Consider the following 16,528-nt stretch of genomic DNA (forward strand, 5'->3'; position numbering starts at 1 on the left):
AAGAACTTCTCTAAAAGCAGATTCAACTCCTTCTAGAATGTCGGCAGTTTTCTTGCTCCCACTACCCTGATAAGAAGCAGACAAGTCTGAGATCCTTTCCTTAGGATATTCCACAGGCCATCTGGTTTTGCTCTTTTGATTAGTTCTTTCTACCCTCTTTTACTCTGCAGTTGCAAGTTTTACCTAAGAGACCTATCCTGCAGTGGTTCAGGTCACTGTTTTTTTGTCTCAGCTTCTGCTTTTGATCTGGGCTGAGCACAGTCACTCTGCAGTGTGGCATTTTGCAGAGTACATGGACAAAGAAACATCAAACAGGCTGAGAATATTCTGCCAAGAAAAGAAATTGGTGCAACTCAAATCAAGAGTGTGACATTACAGTAAATAGCTGTATAGATAAAGGGAAAGAAAATCACCACCTGCATAGAATAAGGACCAAAGGAGCCGTTAAAAGGAATAATTGCTCCTTCAGTCTGTGGGAGCAAGAGCGGTAATTCCAAAAATAATCAGAGGATACACATTCTCTCAACATCATTTGTAATTACTGTTGCAACAGAAACAGGAGTAAGGCCAAGAACTTAGAGCTGCAATTTGATTAATGCTTGCTTGGGTTTAAGTTCCAACCATATTGAACAGTGGCACTTTTTTCTGAGTAAATATGCACAGAAGCAGACTGCACAAAATAAAAAAAGATCATCTCAACACAGGGCTATATACCCAGAGTTGGAAAACATGACAATGCTGGATTTGGAGAGACCGTATAAATAGTAGCTTATTTAAAAGATCCCAGTGCTAAATCCAGTAATCACTATGTTTTCTGGCATTCTAATAAGCTTAGCCATGACTTAAATCAGTATTCAGCAAAAGGCACTTTGCATATTCTCAGAGACATTCTGCTGCTTGGGGATGCTTGTGATGTTCACACTTTTGGCATGGAATTACTGCTGGCATAAGCACTGCAAGTTCTAGCTCCTAAGCAAGACTGTGAATATTCTATGTTATGTTGAGGAGAAAGTTCCAGAATCTTAAACAAATAAATTATATTCCATATCCAGCACCTTGGAAAGTGTCAGGGGGAAATCAGCCTATATCTACTTGCTTCCTTTTTGAGGTTTTCTCCCTTCAGTTTTTCTTTTAAGGCTACAGTTCTTGCCAGGCACACTACCAATGTAACACTAAAAGGAAAAAAAATAGCCTCGCTTAATAAGCCAAAAAAATAAATAAATCCACCTTTGGATTTTGAAAGAAACAATCCAAAATCTCATTTATTAAGACCAAAATTTCACAAAAATGCACTAGTTTCTGAGTTCATCATGGTAGATAGTACAAACATCAGGCCTACCCTAATGAAGAGTTCTGGGAAACTCAAGAATTTCCACGTTTTTTGTGCAATTTCGGTTGATCCTAATGAAAGGATTGTTTGAATTCCCTACTTTTAAAACAGTGAAACAGATTCCCTTGACTGCAGTGCATCTTCTTCCAAGATCATGCTGCCCGAGGCTCCCTTCGTCGGCAAATCACGCAGCCCGATCCTACGCACGTTCACTAGCAAAGTTACGCCAAAAAGTCCAGTGGCTCCGCCGCTTCCCGCAATGCCTATGAAGAACGCAAGTCGACCTTTTTCTTTGCAGTGTGCGATATACCAGCGTCAAGCGGCGATTGCAGAGACAGAACAGCAGGCGGAGCCCGACCCACGCTCCGCCCGGGTTCGCCTCTATTACCAATCCGGCGACACTCTATCTCCCGCAGGCATCATCTCTATGGTAAAGCCCAAGTAAATCATCTTAACCCCACATCCGCCTCTCCTCCCCCCACCCCCAGACTCCGCTCCGCCGCTTTGTATTGCTGAGGGAGGGAAGATGGCGGCGCGGGCGGGCTTCCAGGCTGTAGCTCCGAGCGGCGGCGGCGGCGGAGCTGGCCCTGGGGCGGGACCGCTGGGACCAGGGACTGCCGGCCCTCCCGTGCGGATGGGCCCGGCCCCCGGACAAGGAATGTACCGCTCTCCTCTGCCCGGCTCTGCATACCCGGTACCGACCCAGACCGGCTGAGGAAGGGGGCGGGGCTTGGAGGGGGCGGGGCTTCGGGGCGAGGCGTCAGCGCGAGTTAATGGGGGTGGCGGCGGCGGCGGCCGAAGGGAGGGGGAAGAGGAGAGGGGGGAACTGCAGTGGGCGGGGCCGGGGAGAAGGGGGAGGATGGGCGCGTCATTCCAGAAAGATGGAGGAGAGAAGGGAGCTGCAGAAGGGGGCATCCTTGGCTTGACGATCTGTTGGAAAATATAGGGAATATGGGGGTGAGGCTGCAAAGCGACATTGCGGGGACATATCCAGGTGGAGGTGGATGTGAGGATCAGGCACCCAGCTCTGCTAGGACACAGGAGGGGGGGTGATGGGAGTGAGGTGGACGGGATGGGGTGTGGGGCGGAAGATCTGGATAACTCTGGATTAAGCACTCATTAACAAACTGGTGCGTGGAGAAACACTTAGGCAACCTTTTTGGGAGGTGATTTATGCTATTTCATTTGCATTATTGTAAAGATTGCTAGTTATTTCTTCATCAAATATCTGAAGTGGTGTATGATAAAACAAAGAATTTTGTGTATCAGCTTGATTTTTCAAAATTGCTATTATGCTAGGAAGCATGTAGTAAGTGGTTCGGGAGCAAATTGGGATGTGGGTGAAGAAGTAGGAGCGTAAGAGATGATGAGAAAAAGGACACTTTCTGTAGTTAGCAGATTCAAGAGTTAAATATTTCCATGGATTATACGACTTTGAGTGATAGATAAGAGATTGCATGTTTTATTTGTTTTTCTTTTTTACTTTGGATACTTTTTCACATCCAAGGCTAGTGCTTTAGGAGGAAAGGAACCGATCCTTCTCTGTGAAATATTGAATTCATTTATGCAGAACATTTTATCTGTAAGAATAAATGTTCCAGCCTCCATCTGCAGATGGGAGTGGCCTGATCCAGAAAAAGCTGTACCGCTTGATTCTCCTGATTTTATTAACTGACAGTGGCAGACTTCCCATGCAGTCGAGAACAAAGAAATACTGCAGATATAATCAACGTGATATTAGTGTGTTCTGCTGTAGAGCAGAGGTGGTGCCCCAGAGGAGGCTCTCCAGAAACCATGTGTCCATGCATTTCTTTTTCCAGCGCCCTGGCATGTTACCTGGCAGCCGCATGAACCCTCAGGGACCTGCAATGGGACCTCCAGGGTATGGCGGGAGTCCTTCAGTTCGACCAGGGATGGCTCAACCAGGGATGGACCAGTCTCGCAAAAGGCCAGCCCCTCAGCAGATCCAGCAAGTTCAGCAACAGTCAGTACAGAACCGCAACCACAAGTAAGAACCTCCTCTTCTCTCAGAAGCTGTCCAGCAGTGAAGAACACAAGTTTGCTCTTTAAGCCCAGAAACTTCATCATCTTGCAATACTGCCTTCTGTCCTTTAACTTCTACAAATTGTTTACTTGGAAGGTGGGGAGGGAGGGGATGCACATCTGCACAAGTTAAGCTGGGAAATCAGCATTCATCAACTCAGAGGAAGAGGAGATAGACAAGTTACACACTCATTTTGAGGCGTATCTTTGCTTGAGCTCCTCTGCTCCAGGTGCAGTGGTCAGTCACACACTTGGGAAAGCAGGAGGCAGTGCCTGCAGAAGGAAGGGTTGATTCAGCCTTTCCTTCTGTGGCATCTGCCCATGATTCTCCACATCTGTATATGGTCCAGTGTAAGTGTGGAGCAGGGTGCAGTGCCATGCAGTTTGTGTGAATCAGGTGCAACACCAAAATCCCAACAAGCCTAGAGCAAGCCCTTAATGTTCTTTGGCACGAATCCTGGTGTACTTACACAATATGCTAAACCAGGTTTAGGCAACCTAGTAATCTCCAGATGTTTTGGCCTACAACTATCTCCATACATTGGCTATGCTGACTGGAGCTTATGAGAGCTATAGTTCGAGAAATTCTGGGGGGCGCCAGGTTGCCTATGCATGTGCCAAGCCTCTAGGATACAGAGGTGGTATAATTTACCTATATTAAGAATGCAGCTGAAGGCTGAAGTTATTAGGGAAAATGTGCTAATGAACACAGTTGAGCTTTTTTCTGAGTAAACATGCTTAGGAGCATGCTGTGATCTTTAATAACGAGAAACTTCATCTCTAATGAACTTTCAGCTTCATTCAGGAAAGTTTCGTATCTTTTCCCAAGAAGGCTAAAGAGAAAATACCCCATTGATTTCCTAGATTTTTTTTAAAGCTGGCACATTGGAGGCCTCATTTGTGTGTTTTGGTCATGCTTCCATGCAGTAGGTGGATCGGGTAGGGAATGCATTTCAGCCTTACATCCCAGGCGGTACCTAGTCCTCTGTCGGGTTCAGACTCATAACCTCCTAACATATTGTCTTTGGACAGTGCCAAGAAGAAGAAGATGGCTGACAAGATTCTACCTCAGCGGGTGAGTGGGACATCCGGCATTTGTGATCTGTTGTGGTTGCCAAAAGTGGTGGGCACCCTAGTTGACCCTGGCTGTGCTCTGTTCCAGATCCGGGAACTAGTACCGGAGTCTCAGGCGTACATGGATTTGTTGGCGTTTGAGAGAAAGCTGGACCAGACCATCATGAGGAAGCGGCTAGATATCCAGGAGGCCTTGAAACGACCTATTAAGGTAACAAGGAAACACACCTTTCCTACAGCAGTAGGGAATAAAGTCAGCTTAACCAGTGAGGTGGAAGTAGAGATTATTCTGCAGTCTGCCATTTACTCAGCTGCCAGGGTGCATTTGGGCCTGGGAATAGCTGTGTTCCTTGCTTGACTTCTGCAGGCTGGGATTGCTACTCAGAAAAGAAATTCCATAGTCCTCCAATGATACAGTTCACATTAGGTTACAATAATAAGCAAACAAAGCCTGCATTTTCCAGTATCGAAGCCTCCCTTAGCCCCACCTTAAACATGTGCAAGCAGCCCCTCTCGGACTGTATGCAGCCCCCAGCTCAGTTTCCAAAGCCTGTGCAAGCCACCAGTTTGGACCTCTGGCAAGAGTGATCAGCACCCTTCCATCCACCTGCTGGGTGTGGAGAGGCAGAAGGGGATGGCAGAAAGACAGGGAAAGAAAGCCTCATCCTCGCTGGTTGCAGCCCACCTACAACTAGCTGGTGCCCCCAAGCGAAGGTGCAGGTTAGCAGAAAAAGGGCTCCCCACCTTTGTTTTACTCCCTTGACTTCCTGGGCCAGCAACTAGGGAGTTGTTCCCTCCTCCCATTGCAGTAATATCTGGATCAGCCTCCAAAGGCCCTCTTGTTATTGTGGACTCCAACTCCTGTTAGTCTCAGCTAGCATGGCCAGTGGTCAGGAATGCTAGGAGTTGTAGTCCAAAACATTTAGAAGGCAACCAGCTGGAGAAGGCTAATCTTGAGGAAGGAATTCCATAGGTAGGGCAACTGATGTGTCTCCATGCCCAGAATCATCTTCCTTTGAAGTATTTCCTTCTGTGTTGCCACTGAAATAGGTAGAAGCCACGGTGAAGCAGCTTCTGTGCCACTCTGACAATGTATGAATCACACCTTACCATCTACCCTGCTTTAATAAATGCTAATTTTTAGCAAGATTTCTTACACAGTGTTTATTTTTGTGTACAGATCTTAGTGAATATATTAAAGTGAAATTGTCTATATCTAAACAACTATTTTTTTCAGAACCAGGATGATATTCTTGATTTTTCTGAATGTGAGTACACAGAATCTAGTGAAGCATTTAAAGACAACACACATACAGTGGTACCTTGGCTCACAAACTTAATCTGTTCCACGACTCTGGTCATGACCCAAATTGATCATGAGCCAAGTCAAATTTCCCCATAAGGTTCAATGTAAATAAGGTTAATCCGTTCTGTAAATATATATATTTTTAATCAGAAAAATGTGAAGCAAAGTTTGTTTGTTTATATCCTGCCTTTTTCCTACAAAGGGCTCAAGGCAGCTTACATTGTTCTCCTCCTCCATCTTATCCCCACAACAACAACAACCCTGTGAGGTAGGTTGGGCTGAGAATCTGTGATTGGCCCAAAGTCACCCAGTTGGCTCCATGGCTGAGCGGGGACTAGAACCCGGATTGTCTGAGTCCCAGTCCCATGCTCTTAACCACTACACCACACTGGCTCTCCTAAGTGACAAAGAACAACAAAGATTGGGGCCATCTCCCCCCTCCCCCGAACCAATCGTGGCCATAGATAGGCATTATCACAGGGACGGGGGGAGACAGGCACGATCGTGGGCATGCTCAGGGAGGAGACAGGCACGATCGTGCTGGGGGGGAGATGGCCAAGATTGTGGTTATGCTCATGCAGGAAAGACGGGTGCAATCACGGGCGCACTCGTGCAGGAAAGATGGGCGCAATCTCGGCCATCTCCCCCACCCCCAGCTTGATTGCGCCTGTCTCCCCACCCCCCTGAGCACAACTGTGGTTGCACCTGTCTTCCCTACACGAGTGCAACCGTGATCGTGGCCATCTCCCCACTCGGCGGGTGGGGTGGGGAGACGGGTGCAATCGCAGTCGTCACTGGATGCAGAGTTCACGACCTGAGTCAAAATTTTTATGAAGTTTTTGTTCACGACCCTATTCGGTTGTGAACTGAGGCGTTCATGAGCCGAGGTACCACTGTACTTTAGAAATGTCTCTGGCATGGGAGCCTTCCTCTGATGCAGAGATAAGCATTAGTGAAGACAGAGAGGCTGCCTTTTGCTGTGGTGTGTGGTTTCCTTGCAGTTATCAGACTGCTGGCAAGGAGTGGGGTTATTCGTTCTCCGTTTCATGTCCACTGGATGTTACTCCTTTTAGCAAAAGCGGAAGCTGCGCATCTTTATCTCTAATACCTTCAACCCTGCCAAGTCGGATGCAGAAGATGGGGAAGGCACTGTGGCCTCCTGGGAACTCCGGGTGGAGGGCCGGCTACTAGAAGATGTAAGTGCAAAATGGAATTCGCTTCTCCACATAGCAGGGGTGGGCAGCTTGTGGCTCTCCAGAAGTTTCAGCCTGCAGCTCCCAAGGTCCATCCGTCATACTGGCTAGGGCCAATGGGAGTTGCTTCTCTAGACGGTGTGCAGATGTATCTCAAGTGCAGCATTAACAGCTGGTGTTCTTGGAACTCGTTGAGCTCAAGAGCAATTCTGAGGATGGTGTTCTTTCTTAAGATAAACCAGAAAGATGGCTTAGGCTAATGCTTTTAATCAAGTGTAGAAGCACAGACAAACAAGCTTTGCAAGGATGTTCATGTGGCTACTTGCCTGCCTAGAGCCAGGTAACCCCTTATCTACTCAGAGAAATCTCTCTGCCACAACTTAGCTCTTCTTTGAACCCACAAACAGCCAGGGGTTCTGCTAATTGGGGTTGGACAGATACACATACTTTACTTTGAAGAGTGGAGGTTGCTGATTGGTACTTTGGAGTGCTCTGAGACTTTGCTTTTAATTAGAATTGGTCTCACAATCTTTGAAGCCATGTCAGCTCTTTTTGGATGGTTGTATGTGCCAATTTTATATGAAACTGATATGAAGTTGACATATGCCTAACCTTTTCAAGTGACATAAGATCCAGTATCTTAAAGAAGCCCTCAGCTGGCACTGCTTAGTTGTGTCAGGGCAGGAAAGGGTGCTGTGAAGCACTAGAGATGTGAATGGGCAGTGCCCTCGGCATGGTTTTTGGCTCTAGGAGAAGCAGTTGACAAGAACAGTGATACAAACTGCACTTTCTCATATCCTCCCCTTCCCTAAAGAAAGCATTCAGTGTCCATTGAGGAATGGCTCACAGCTCTCTTTTGTTTTGGAGTCTGAATGCTATGTGTGTTAGCTGTTGGCAGTGTTTCTGGAAATGTAATCTCCCTTTTTTCCTTTCCTGTAGTCAGCTCTCTCCAAATACGATGCCACCAAGCAGAAGAGAAAGTTCTCATCATTCTTTAAGTCTCTGGTGATTGAATTGGACAAGGACCTCTATGGCCCAGACAATCACTTGGTGGAGGTAAGAGGATATGATATGGCTGTGTGTGGACAGATTATGAGGAAATGAGAAACCCACAGCACAGCGGAGTTCACATACAAAAAAGTCCTGGGCACTTACACAGTTCTTAATAGTATTTCTCTATTTTTACCCTGCTTTTCCTCCAAAAGAGCTCAAGGCAATGTACATGGTGCCATCTCCTCCTTCCTCCTACCCTGCCTTCAATCGCAAATAGTCTTGGACAATGGGATCACACAGCAAGGTTCATGGCAAGGGTTTGAACTCAGATCTCCCTGCTCCAAGTCTGACACTCCTGTCTGAACGCCATGCTGGTTCTCCCAACACCTGCCTCTTCCCACATCCTCTCTTTGCTTCCTCTAGTGGCACAGGACTGCGACTACCCAGGAGACAGATGGCTTCCAGGTGAAAAGGCCTGGCGATGTGAATGTGCGCTGCACGGTCCTCCTGATGTTGGACTACCAGGTAGGACAGAACTCCTCCATGAGGGTCAGTTGAAGGACATAGTGACTGCGAGGCAGTGGGAGCCGTGGTCGAATGGAGACCAGCTGATCTTTCGTTCTGCTCAGAGTTTCCCACTGGCATTTATCATATTTATCAAAAAATTATTTTCCCCTAAAATGAATTCATGTGAGCAAGTGATGATTTAATTAGTTTTCTCCCACCCCTTAAAAAAATGGTCTCAGGGATATTTTTCCTAGGTTTTTCCCTCTAGATTTTAGGTCTTACAAGTTGTTCATATGTTGTTACCTTCCTGCAGCCTCCCCAGTTCAAACTGGACCCACGTTTGGCTCGCCTCTTAGGGATCCATACCCAGACACGCCCGGTGATCATCCAGGCACTCTGGCAGTATATCAAGACTCACAAGCTGCAGGACCCCCATGAACGGGAATATGTCATTTGTGACAAGTACCTCCAGCAGGTAAATGAGTGGCACAGGCCTGGGTGCCTCGAGTCGGGCTCTCTGTACTGCTTGTTTCACTTTCTGTTTCCACCTGCAGATATTCGAGTCTCAGCGAATGAAGTTCTCAGAGATCCCGCAGAGGCTGCATGCGCTGCTCATGCCTCCCGAGCCAATCATCATCAACCATGTCATCAGGTGAGACCACGGCATGAGGCTTGGAAATTGTGGCTGAGCCACAAGACTGCCATGGGGTATCCTCTGAGCCTTGATTTATACCTCAAACATTGCTAGAGCATAATGTCTATTTTCAGTAGTAATTCTTCCTTCAAGTTATGCTGTAGGAGAATATGTTGAGGCCAGTATTTCATTCTGTGTTTCTGGGTGTGGATAAGTGCCAACTAAAAATCCTGCTTGCAAAAAATGGCCTTAATTTGGGAAACTTGTAGACTGCTGTCCCTGTGATCTCCAGCCGCAGGTTCGGGCTCCCATGCTTTCCCCTTTGTTTTTCTTCCCCAGCGTTGATCCAAATGATCAGAAGAAAACGGCTTGTTATGACATTGATGTGGAAGTGGATGATACTCTGAAAACGCAGATGAATTCATTCCTGCTCTCCACAGCCAGCCAGCAGGAGATAGCTGCGCTGGATAACAAGGTGCGAGCCTGCCCAGGCGGCCTGTGCGCAGCAGCCAGCAGGATCGAGCCCTGATCGCTTTGTGAGGTGTCTGAGAAAGAGCACACCCCGCTCCCACCAGGCCTGCAGCAGCAGCCTTTTAAAGCTGTTGGGGTGCAGTCAGGGAGATCCAAGGGTCATTGTCAACACCCATTCTAATAATAATAATAATAACAACAACAACAACAACAACAACCGTGCTCTGGAGCAGGAAGCTTTGCCCCTCTCCACCGTGCAAAACAGTGTTAGAAAAAGGAACAAACGTTAGTACAACGTTGAGCAAGTTAAAGAAGGTGGTGAGGCTGGCACCTTGCTTTGATTGCCGTGCCACACCAAGCAGCTTACTGCTCACCCTTACGCATGTCTCTGCAGAAGTGCCTCCCATTCAGTTCAGTGGGGCTTACTCCCAAGTAAAGGCATAATAGGATTGCATCCTCAGTCTTAAAGCTTCTGTGGCTTCCCATTGCTTTTATTTTTGAATGCGTCATATTATCCAGGGCCTGTAGACATGCTGCATAACATTGGACCATATGACAACCCTGGTGGTTTTCCTTTGGAGCACAGAATAGCTGGATTAGGAACACGTATATTTTTGTTGTATCTGTATAAGAATATATGCTACCCTAAACCCTTTTATGCATGGTTGTAACTGAGCTATGAAACTACCCATCTTAACTTCAAAATCTTGATAAACCGCAAAAGGGTTCAAGGAGATGCCTTTTCACGGTCCCTCGGTACATCTGTAGTGGACCTGGAGTTAACCTGGACTTCCCAGATTTTGGCCTACAGTCAGCCTTTCCGCATCCCTGGGAACGCTGCCCAGTTGCAGTCATTAAAGGCCGAAACAAAGCAGATTCTTGGTTAGCAGCATTCCAGCTCTGGGGCAGTAGCTGAGGCTCTAACACTTTATCCGGGACAGAGAAAGCTTATAAGGATGATGCATGTGGAGGGTGTGACACATTTGGGTCAGCCATAAAGTTTGCCAGCCCTGTTGTGTTTTTCTTTAATGTCACTATCCCCCTCGACTTAGTTTTCTTGCATATCTGTAAGTCTGTTTAACATAAGGCTCACTGTGCCTAATGCAGCTTTTTCCCTTGTTAAGTATGTTTGAATTTACACTGATAATGTCATTTCAGTTCCTTCTTGGTAGGAGCAGGGTGCACTTTGTCGTTTTCTTGTTTTCCCCGGGCAGAAATGCTTGCTGCAATTTTGTTTCATTGTTTATTTAATCAATATGACTTGGTGCAGCCAGGCCCAGATATATATCCCATTAGCAGCTTGATCCCATTGACTGAGTTAGCAGAGGAGTCGGGATTTGAGTTGTCTTGCCCTGAAGCTATACTACTAAAAAGATTTCTAAGAGTGCAGTTCTAGGCATGTTTGTTATGCAACGGAAAAAGTCTTACAACTGTCGGCATTCTTGACACTTGGTCACACTGATTCGGTTTGATGGGAGTTGGAATCCAAAAGATCAGGGGGCCACAGTGTGGAGAAAGATTAAAAAACGTGCAGTACCAGAGGAGAGGCGAGACAGCTGCCACAAAAACCTGTAACACAAGTATATCTTACGTAGATGTGGTTTGCATTAAAAGAGAGTAATAGGGAACAAACCTTGACTGACCCCAGGATCGGATGTGGACAGTGGTTCCTCTTCGTGTGCTTTCCAGTAGCAGGTGGCATAAATTTCAGCCTGTATGGGTGCCCAGTAAATCCCACTTTCTGCCACGTGGAGTCGCATGCTTCTCCCAGTGTTTTGACATGGCATGTCTTCATTTCAGATCCATGAGACCATAGAAACCATTAACCAGCTGAAGACCCAGCGGGAATTCATGCTGAGCTTTGCCAGGGACCCGCAGGGCTTCATCAATGACTGGCTGCAGTCCCAGTGCCGCGACTTGAAGGTGAAGGGGGGAATATCTTTGGAGGAGAGTCCCCATGCGGCTCCTCTGGCTCTGTGGGGGAGGCCATGTGGACCCCCTCCGCCAGTCCAAGGGCTGGCACCTGAACAGCAAGTTGCAGCGCTACAACACTTGCTGGTGTTTCCACGCAGGGCTATCTTGGCTCAGGAAGGGGGAACTGAATAACCTGAGGCTCTTTCTCATCTCCAGGCTATGACTGACGTTGTGGGGAATCCAGAAGAGGAGCGCCGAGCTGAATTCTACTTCCAACCGTGGGCTCAGGAGGCTGTGTGCAGATACTTCTACTCCAAGGTAGACTGTCCCATCCCATGGGCTCCCTTCTGTAAATACTGAGGTGAACATGCTCCCATCTCTTCCCAGGACCAGGGAAAGTCACCGCCTCGGCTTGGTCCTGCTTGCCCGAGCCCCTCGGGCTGTGTCCTGTGGAGCACTGGACCCTTTTCATGGCTCTGCAAGCCACAGAGGCATGGCAGCTCAGAGCCAATTCTATTTTGTGTTTCACATTTCAAATCGTGTGCTGCTTTGGTGCAGCTTTCCCTTGCAGACGATCATGAGACTTGTGGTCCAAGCCACCTGAGGGGATGAGGCTGGGAACGCTGCTTCAGGGCCTGGAGACCAAGTTAAATGCTTGGTTTCAGCCTCTGGTAGAAGAAAGGCCCTGTATGATCTGCAGTATTCTTTGATGCTGCTTTTTGCCAAGCCTCTTGCTTCCTACTGCCAGACTTGTGGGTTGCTTGCACCAGGGACTCTGTACTAAAACTGTCCTTCTGGCTTCCCTCACAGGTTCAGCAGAGACGGCAGGAGCTAGAACAGGCTCTGGGGATCCGCAACACATAGATAGGCCTGTCTCTCCCCGGCCAGCAGATCCAATGACTTCCAAACACACTGCAGGGATTCACTGCTCAGGCCTCTACAGTTCCCACTCCAGCACAGAACCTACCACTCTCTTACCGCCAGCATCATCTCTTTCTGCTGCTCTGGTCCCGTCCTCACGGGGATGAAGTGGGCAGCCAGACCAAAGGTCTTGCATTTCAGCCTGGCCCTCCTTCCTTGACTGGTTGCCTTTAGAGCCCCCGGGCTCTTCTGTCCTGGCTCTAGCTGAAGCTCTGCCACTTCTGGGACAGCTTCAGTTGAGGGCCTTGCAAGCTCAGGACCTCCTTAGGATCCCATCCTGCTCACCCCCAGCGCTCTGGGCTCGACGACTCTTCCACACATCAACTCTAGATCTTGCCAGGCGGGCGCAGTCTGGGCCTGTTCAGTTTACTGCAGGGCCTGGGGGACAGCCACCTTTGGATGCCTGCCAGCCTTTCAAGGGGTGAGGGATGAGGTGCATCCCTTGGCCCTTGAGAGGTGGCCTGTCCTCCTGCGTGTGGCTTCCTCTGGGAATGCCAATGCAGCAAAGTTGGCAAAGAGCAGCGGGACCACAACAGTCATATCAGTCTGTCTCGATCTGGGTGTGAATTTTTAAAGACAGTTTGCATGCAGGCTGGCTGATAGAGCTGCCTGGTAAGGCCCTGGGCCGCAGTGACCACCCCAGACCGCTGCCTTGGCAGGGCCGAAGCATCTCCATCCCAGCCCCGTAGCTGCTCTTCTCTTCCATTTCTTGCACCATTCTCTCGATCCACAGAAGTCGGCAGAAGGACACTGCCAGGCTCTCCTTTTGTCTTCCTCACCTGACTGGCACAGAGCAGGTTTCTGGAGCAGGTTGTAGGGTGGGGAGTGGAGGTAAGTCGGCAGGTGGCTTGTCCTGAGGAATTGCAGCCTAGATGCTGCACGGCTTCCTTTCTGTCCTGTGTTCCTGGGCTCGGGCACTTGCTGCTTCGGGGGGTGGGGATGGGGTGCCGCTGCATCTTCCGGGGTTTGTAGTGCAGCTGGATGGGTCCCAGCTGCTTATACTGTTAACACTAGCTGCAAAAATCACATTACTGACAAGTCCCCTTCCTCTTCTCCCCGGACGAGACCGGGGCCTGCTATGAATTCAGGAGTCCCAGTGGCCCCAGTCCCTTTACATGTGTGTGTCTGTGCGTAGGGGTGTGTGCACACGTGTGTGTCCACATTAAGAGTGAGAGACACTACCCTTCCTGTCTAGTCCTTCCCATATAAAAGATCACCTCGCCCCTATCCCCACCCTACTCCTAACCTGCTTTACGGTGCCAGGGAATAGAGCCCTGGTGCTTTCCGTAGCTGCCACAGGCTCTCGGGGCAAGTATAGATGAAGGAAGCTCAGAGACTGACCGGCTTGGCAAAATCTAGCTCTTTTTAATTGCTCCTTGTTAAGCTTTGTGTTTTGTGGTTCCCTTCCTCCCCTTCCTCCCTCGGACCAAATTTTTTTTGTACTGTATCCTTTTAGATGTTGCCCCATTTTAATAAAAGCTTCCTCTGAAAGAAGGTCTTCTCCATCATTTCGTACTGGGCTGCACTGCCAACTTTCCTTTATATGCCAGGGCGAAAGGTAGCATGTGCAAACACGTGTGGGTAGCCATGCCCAAAGTTGTTTCTGCAGAACGCTGAAACGCCTCTTCAAGGCCTCCCTTAGGCTTCCTGCAAGACTTCTTTGCACAGACAAGGAAAACCCTCTTTTCAGTAGGTTGTTTGAAGGGAAAGAATATGCCCGGCAGACCTGGAAAACCCTTAGGTTGATTTATGCATGTTTAAGTATTATTCAAGCTAACATTCGAGTTGGTTTCCTGGTCTGTCACATTTATGTTCCATCTTCCTTCCAAGGAGCCCGAGGCAACCATCATGTGAGGCGGGTTAGAATGAGAGTCAGTCACCAGCCCAAAATCAGGCAGATTCAATGCCAGGCAGTGCATTCCTGCTTAGCTGTGCCACCTCCCTCTTCTTGAGGCACTTAGCCTTTTAAAGGCAACAACTTGGAAGTTTTCCATTTGGGTCAGGGCATCCCTTGAAAAGCCAAATCTTGCATCTGTATTTGGATTATTTCAACATTCTGCCACCCATGGGATTGGAAAGCATTTAGATTGCTGGAGGTGATAAAGCTACAAGAACACAATTCACAGGCAGGAGTAAATCAGGCTAGGTGAGCAGAGATGAAGCAATGTGAATTGTTGGAAGTTTGAAGAAGGAATCTGCTGGATCCATAAGCCAGTGTGGTATAGCGGTTAGAGTGTTGGGTTGGAAGATCAAGGTTCCAGTCTTGGCTCAGCCATGTAGCGCACTGGGCGACTGCGGGCCAGTCACTCACAGCTAACCTACCTTGTAGGGTAGTTGTGAAGATAAAAAGGAGAGGAGACTCTTGTAAGCTGCCTTGGGTTCCTTGCAAGACAAAGAAAGGTGGGCCATAAATGTAATTCAATAATAAGGAAGACAGCGTGGACTGAATGAAGGACATCACATTTAAGCCTAGAAATGTCCTCAACTGGGCCTGATGGTCATCTGATCTAACCCTTTGCAGTCAGGCAAGACGTAGGCCTGTATCACCTACAGTAGAAATACCTTGTCTACATAAAGGTTCACCAAATGGAATGTACCACTCCAGCCTGCTATTGCCAAAATTTGCATTATTGATTGCCCCTTCCTTGGTATTAAAAAAGCATGCAAACAGAAAGTGACTGCCACGAACAAAAAGGTATAGAACTTTCTCCCTGATGTGTAAGCCCAGCTTTCGCCCCTGCATGTAAGTCCAGCCTGTGTGCCACTGGCAGATGGGGGCGGAAGGAACTGAGGGGCTAGAATGAGGTTTCTTGAAGTAACAGAGCAGTGCAGCAAAGCCAACAGTGGTCGGTCATGTGATTTAAAAGTCCCATAGGTATAAACTGCTGATTTTGGACCAGATGTGTATTTTGTGAAGAAAGGCATGGACAGAAGCAGGTCTCTGTTCTATATGACACTGTACAAGGAATCCCTCTTACAGGTCCAGTCCCCCATGTAGCTACTTGCCTGGCCTAACCTAGTCCACATGACCACTGAGAACATAATACAAGGGCACACCTCATGATCACCTGGGCTAGATGAGGCTGAGAGATAAGTGACTGACCTGAAGGTCACCTAGCGAGCGTCATCCCTGTGCAGTAATTTGAATCCAAACAAGCACAGCACCCTCTTTAAAATTGTTGGCAGAGTTAGCAAGAACAGGCCCCAGCCATTGGGGTTGGGAGTTCTGGATCCAGTTTATCATTGTCAAAGGTGCCTACCCAGAAGGTCACCCTCTCTCAACTTGGTATGTTACTGACTGAGGATGATGTGAGTTGTAGTGAATGTCCCTGAGCAGAAAGCATCTGGTTTGGGAAGGCTACATTGGGCAGACAAGCAGAATGATGGACTGGGGCCAGTTGTGTTTGGAGATCAGCAACCCTGAGCAGTAACAGTTAATCTTTGATCAAGGTCAAGGCCATCCATCTCTTTAAAATGTGCATTAACTTTCAACTGCAGTTGCTGTGGGGGAGAGAGCTGAGATGAAACCCTCCCTATGCCTCATGATTTTTCCTACAAGAAGTTGCTTTATACCAGGGGTCTCAAACTCAACTTACCTGGGGGCCACTGGAAGTAGAGTCTGGGTGAGGCTGGGCCGCATCAAGTATTCCAACACCGCGGTGGTGGTGGGCCGCTCATCCCACGGCCGGCCCAGGCGCCGCCGGCACTTTGAAGGCCGCAGGGCCCCTCCCCCGTGCCCCGGCAATGGGCCCGCGGGCCGCGAGTTTGAGACCCCTGCTTTACACCATATTAACTGGCATTTTTATTCACTAAGCAGGCTGAGCTCTTTAGTCCATCAGGGGATGTTTCCTAGCCAGTGTAGCTTCTGTATGTTTTACCCATTTGGGTCCCATTCTCTGTCAACTCAAGCCTGAGCAAAATGCCTCTCCTTTCTGCAAAGCAGATAACTGACTCATTTCTGGCCAAAGCATGTCCACCGGCAGTACAGCATACAAATTAAGTGGTTGCAACACATGATGTCTTTTTACATAGCAAATTAGCTTAGAATGAATCACAAAAGCCAGGTCTGATGTGAAATTTTGCAGGCTGTCCCATGCAACACACCTAGGCAGGGTCATCTGCTTCTCTTCCTGCACCCCTTT

The 16,528-nt window shown here is 48.2% G+C and overlaps 1 protein-coding gene across 2 annotated transcripts; it reads left to right on the forward strand.

Moving 5' to 3' along the window:
• The first annotated feature begins 1,824 nt into the window (after positions 1–1,824).
• On the forward strand, positions 1,825–13,877 carry SMARCD1 (SWI/SNF related, matrix associated, actin dependent regulator of chromatin, subfamily d, member 1). Of its 2 annotated transcripts, none has more exons than XM_044422011.1 (13): positions 1,825–2,024; positions 3,151–3,338; positions 4,406–4,448; positions 4,536–4,658; positions 6,827–6,949; positions 7,886–8,002; positions 8,363–8,464; positions 8,760–8,921; positions 9,001–9,098; positions 9,420–9,555; positions 11,352–11,474; positions 11,682–11,783; positions 12,276–13,877. In XM_044422011.1, the coding sequence occupies exons 1-13, from the start codon at positions 1,857–1,859 to the stop codon at positions 12,327–12,329; spliced, it is 1,539 nt and encodes a 512-aa protein (XP_044277946.1). In that variant the 5' UTR covers positions 1,825–1,856; the 3' UTR covers positions 12,330–13,877. The 2 variants fall into 2 exon arrangements, with proteins under 2 accessions (XP_044277946.1, XP_044277947.1); XM_044422012.1 differs by lacking the exon at positions 1,825–2,024 and adding an exon at positions 2,195–2,287.
• Positions 13,878–16,528: the final 2,651 nt, after the last annotated feature.

The sequence above is a fragment of the Varanus komodoensis genome, unplaced genomic scaffold (assembly GCF_004798865.1).
Source record: "Varanus komodoensis strain SLA01 unplaced genomic scaffold, ASM479886v1 scaffold12, whole genome shotgun sequence".
NCBI lineage: Eukaryota > Metazoa > Chordata > Lepidosauria > Squamata > Varanidae > Varanus > Varanus komodoensis.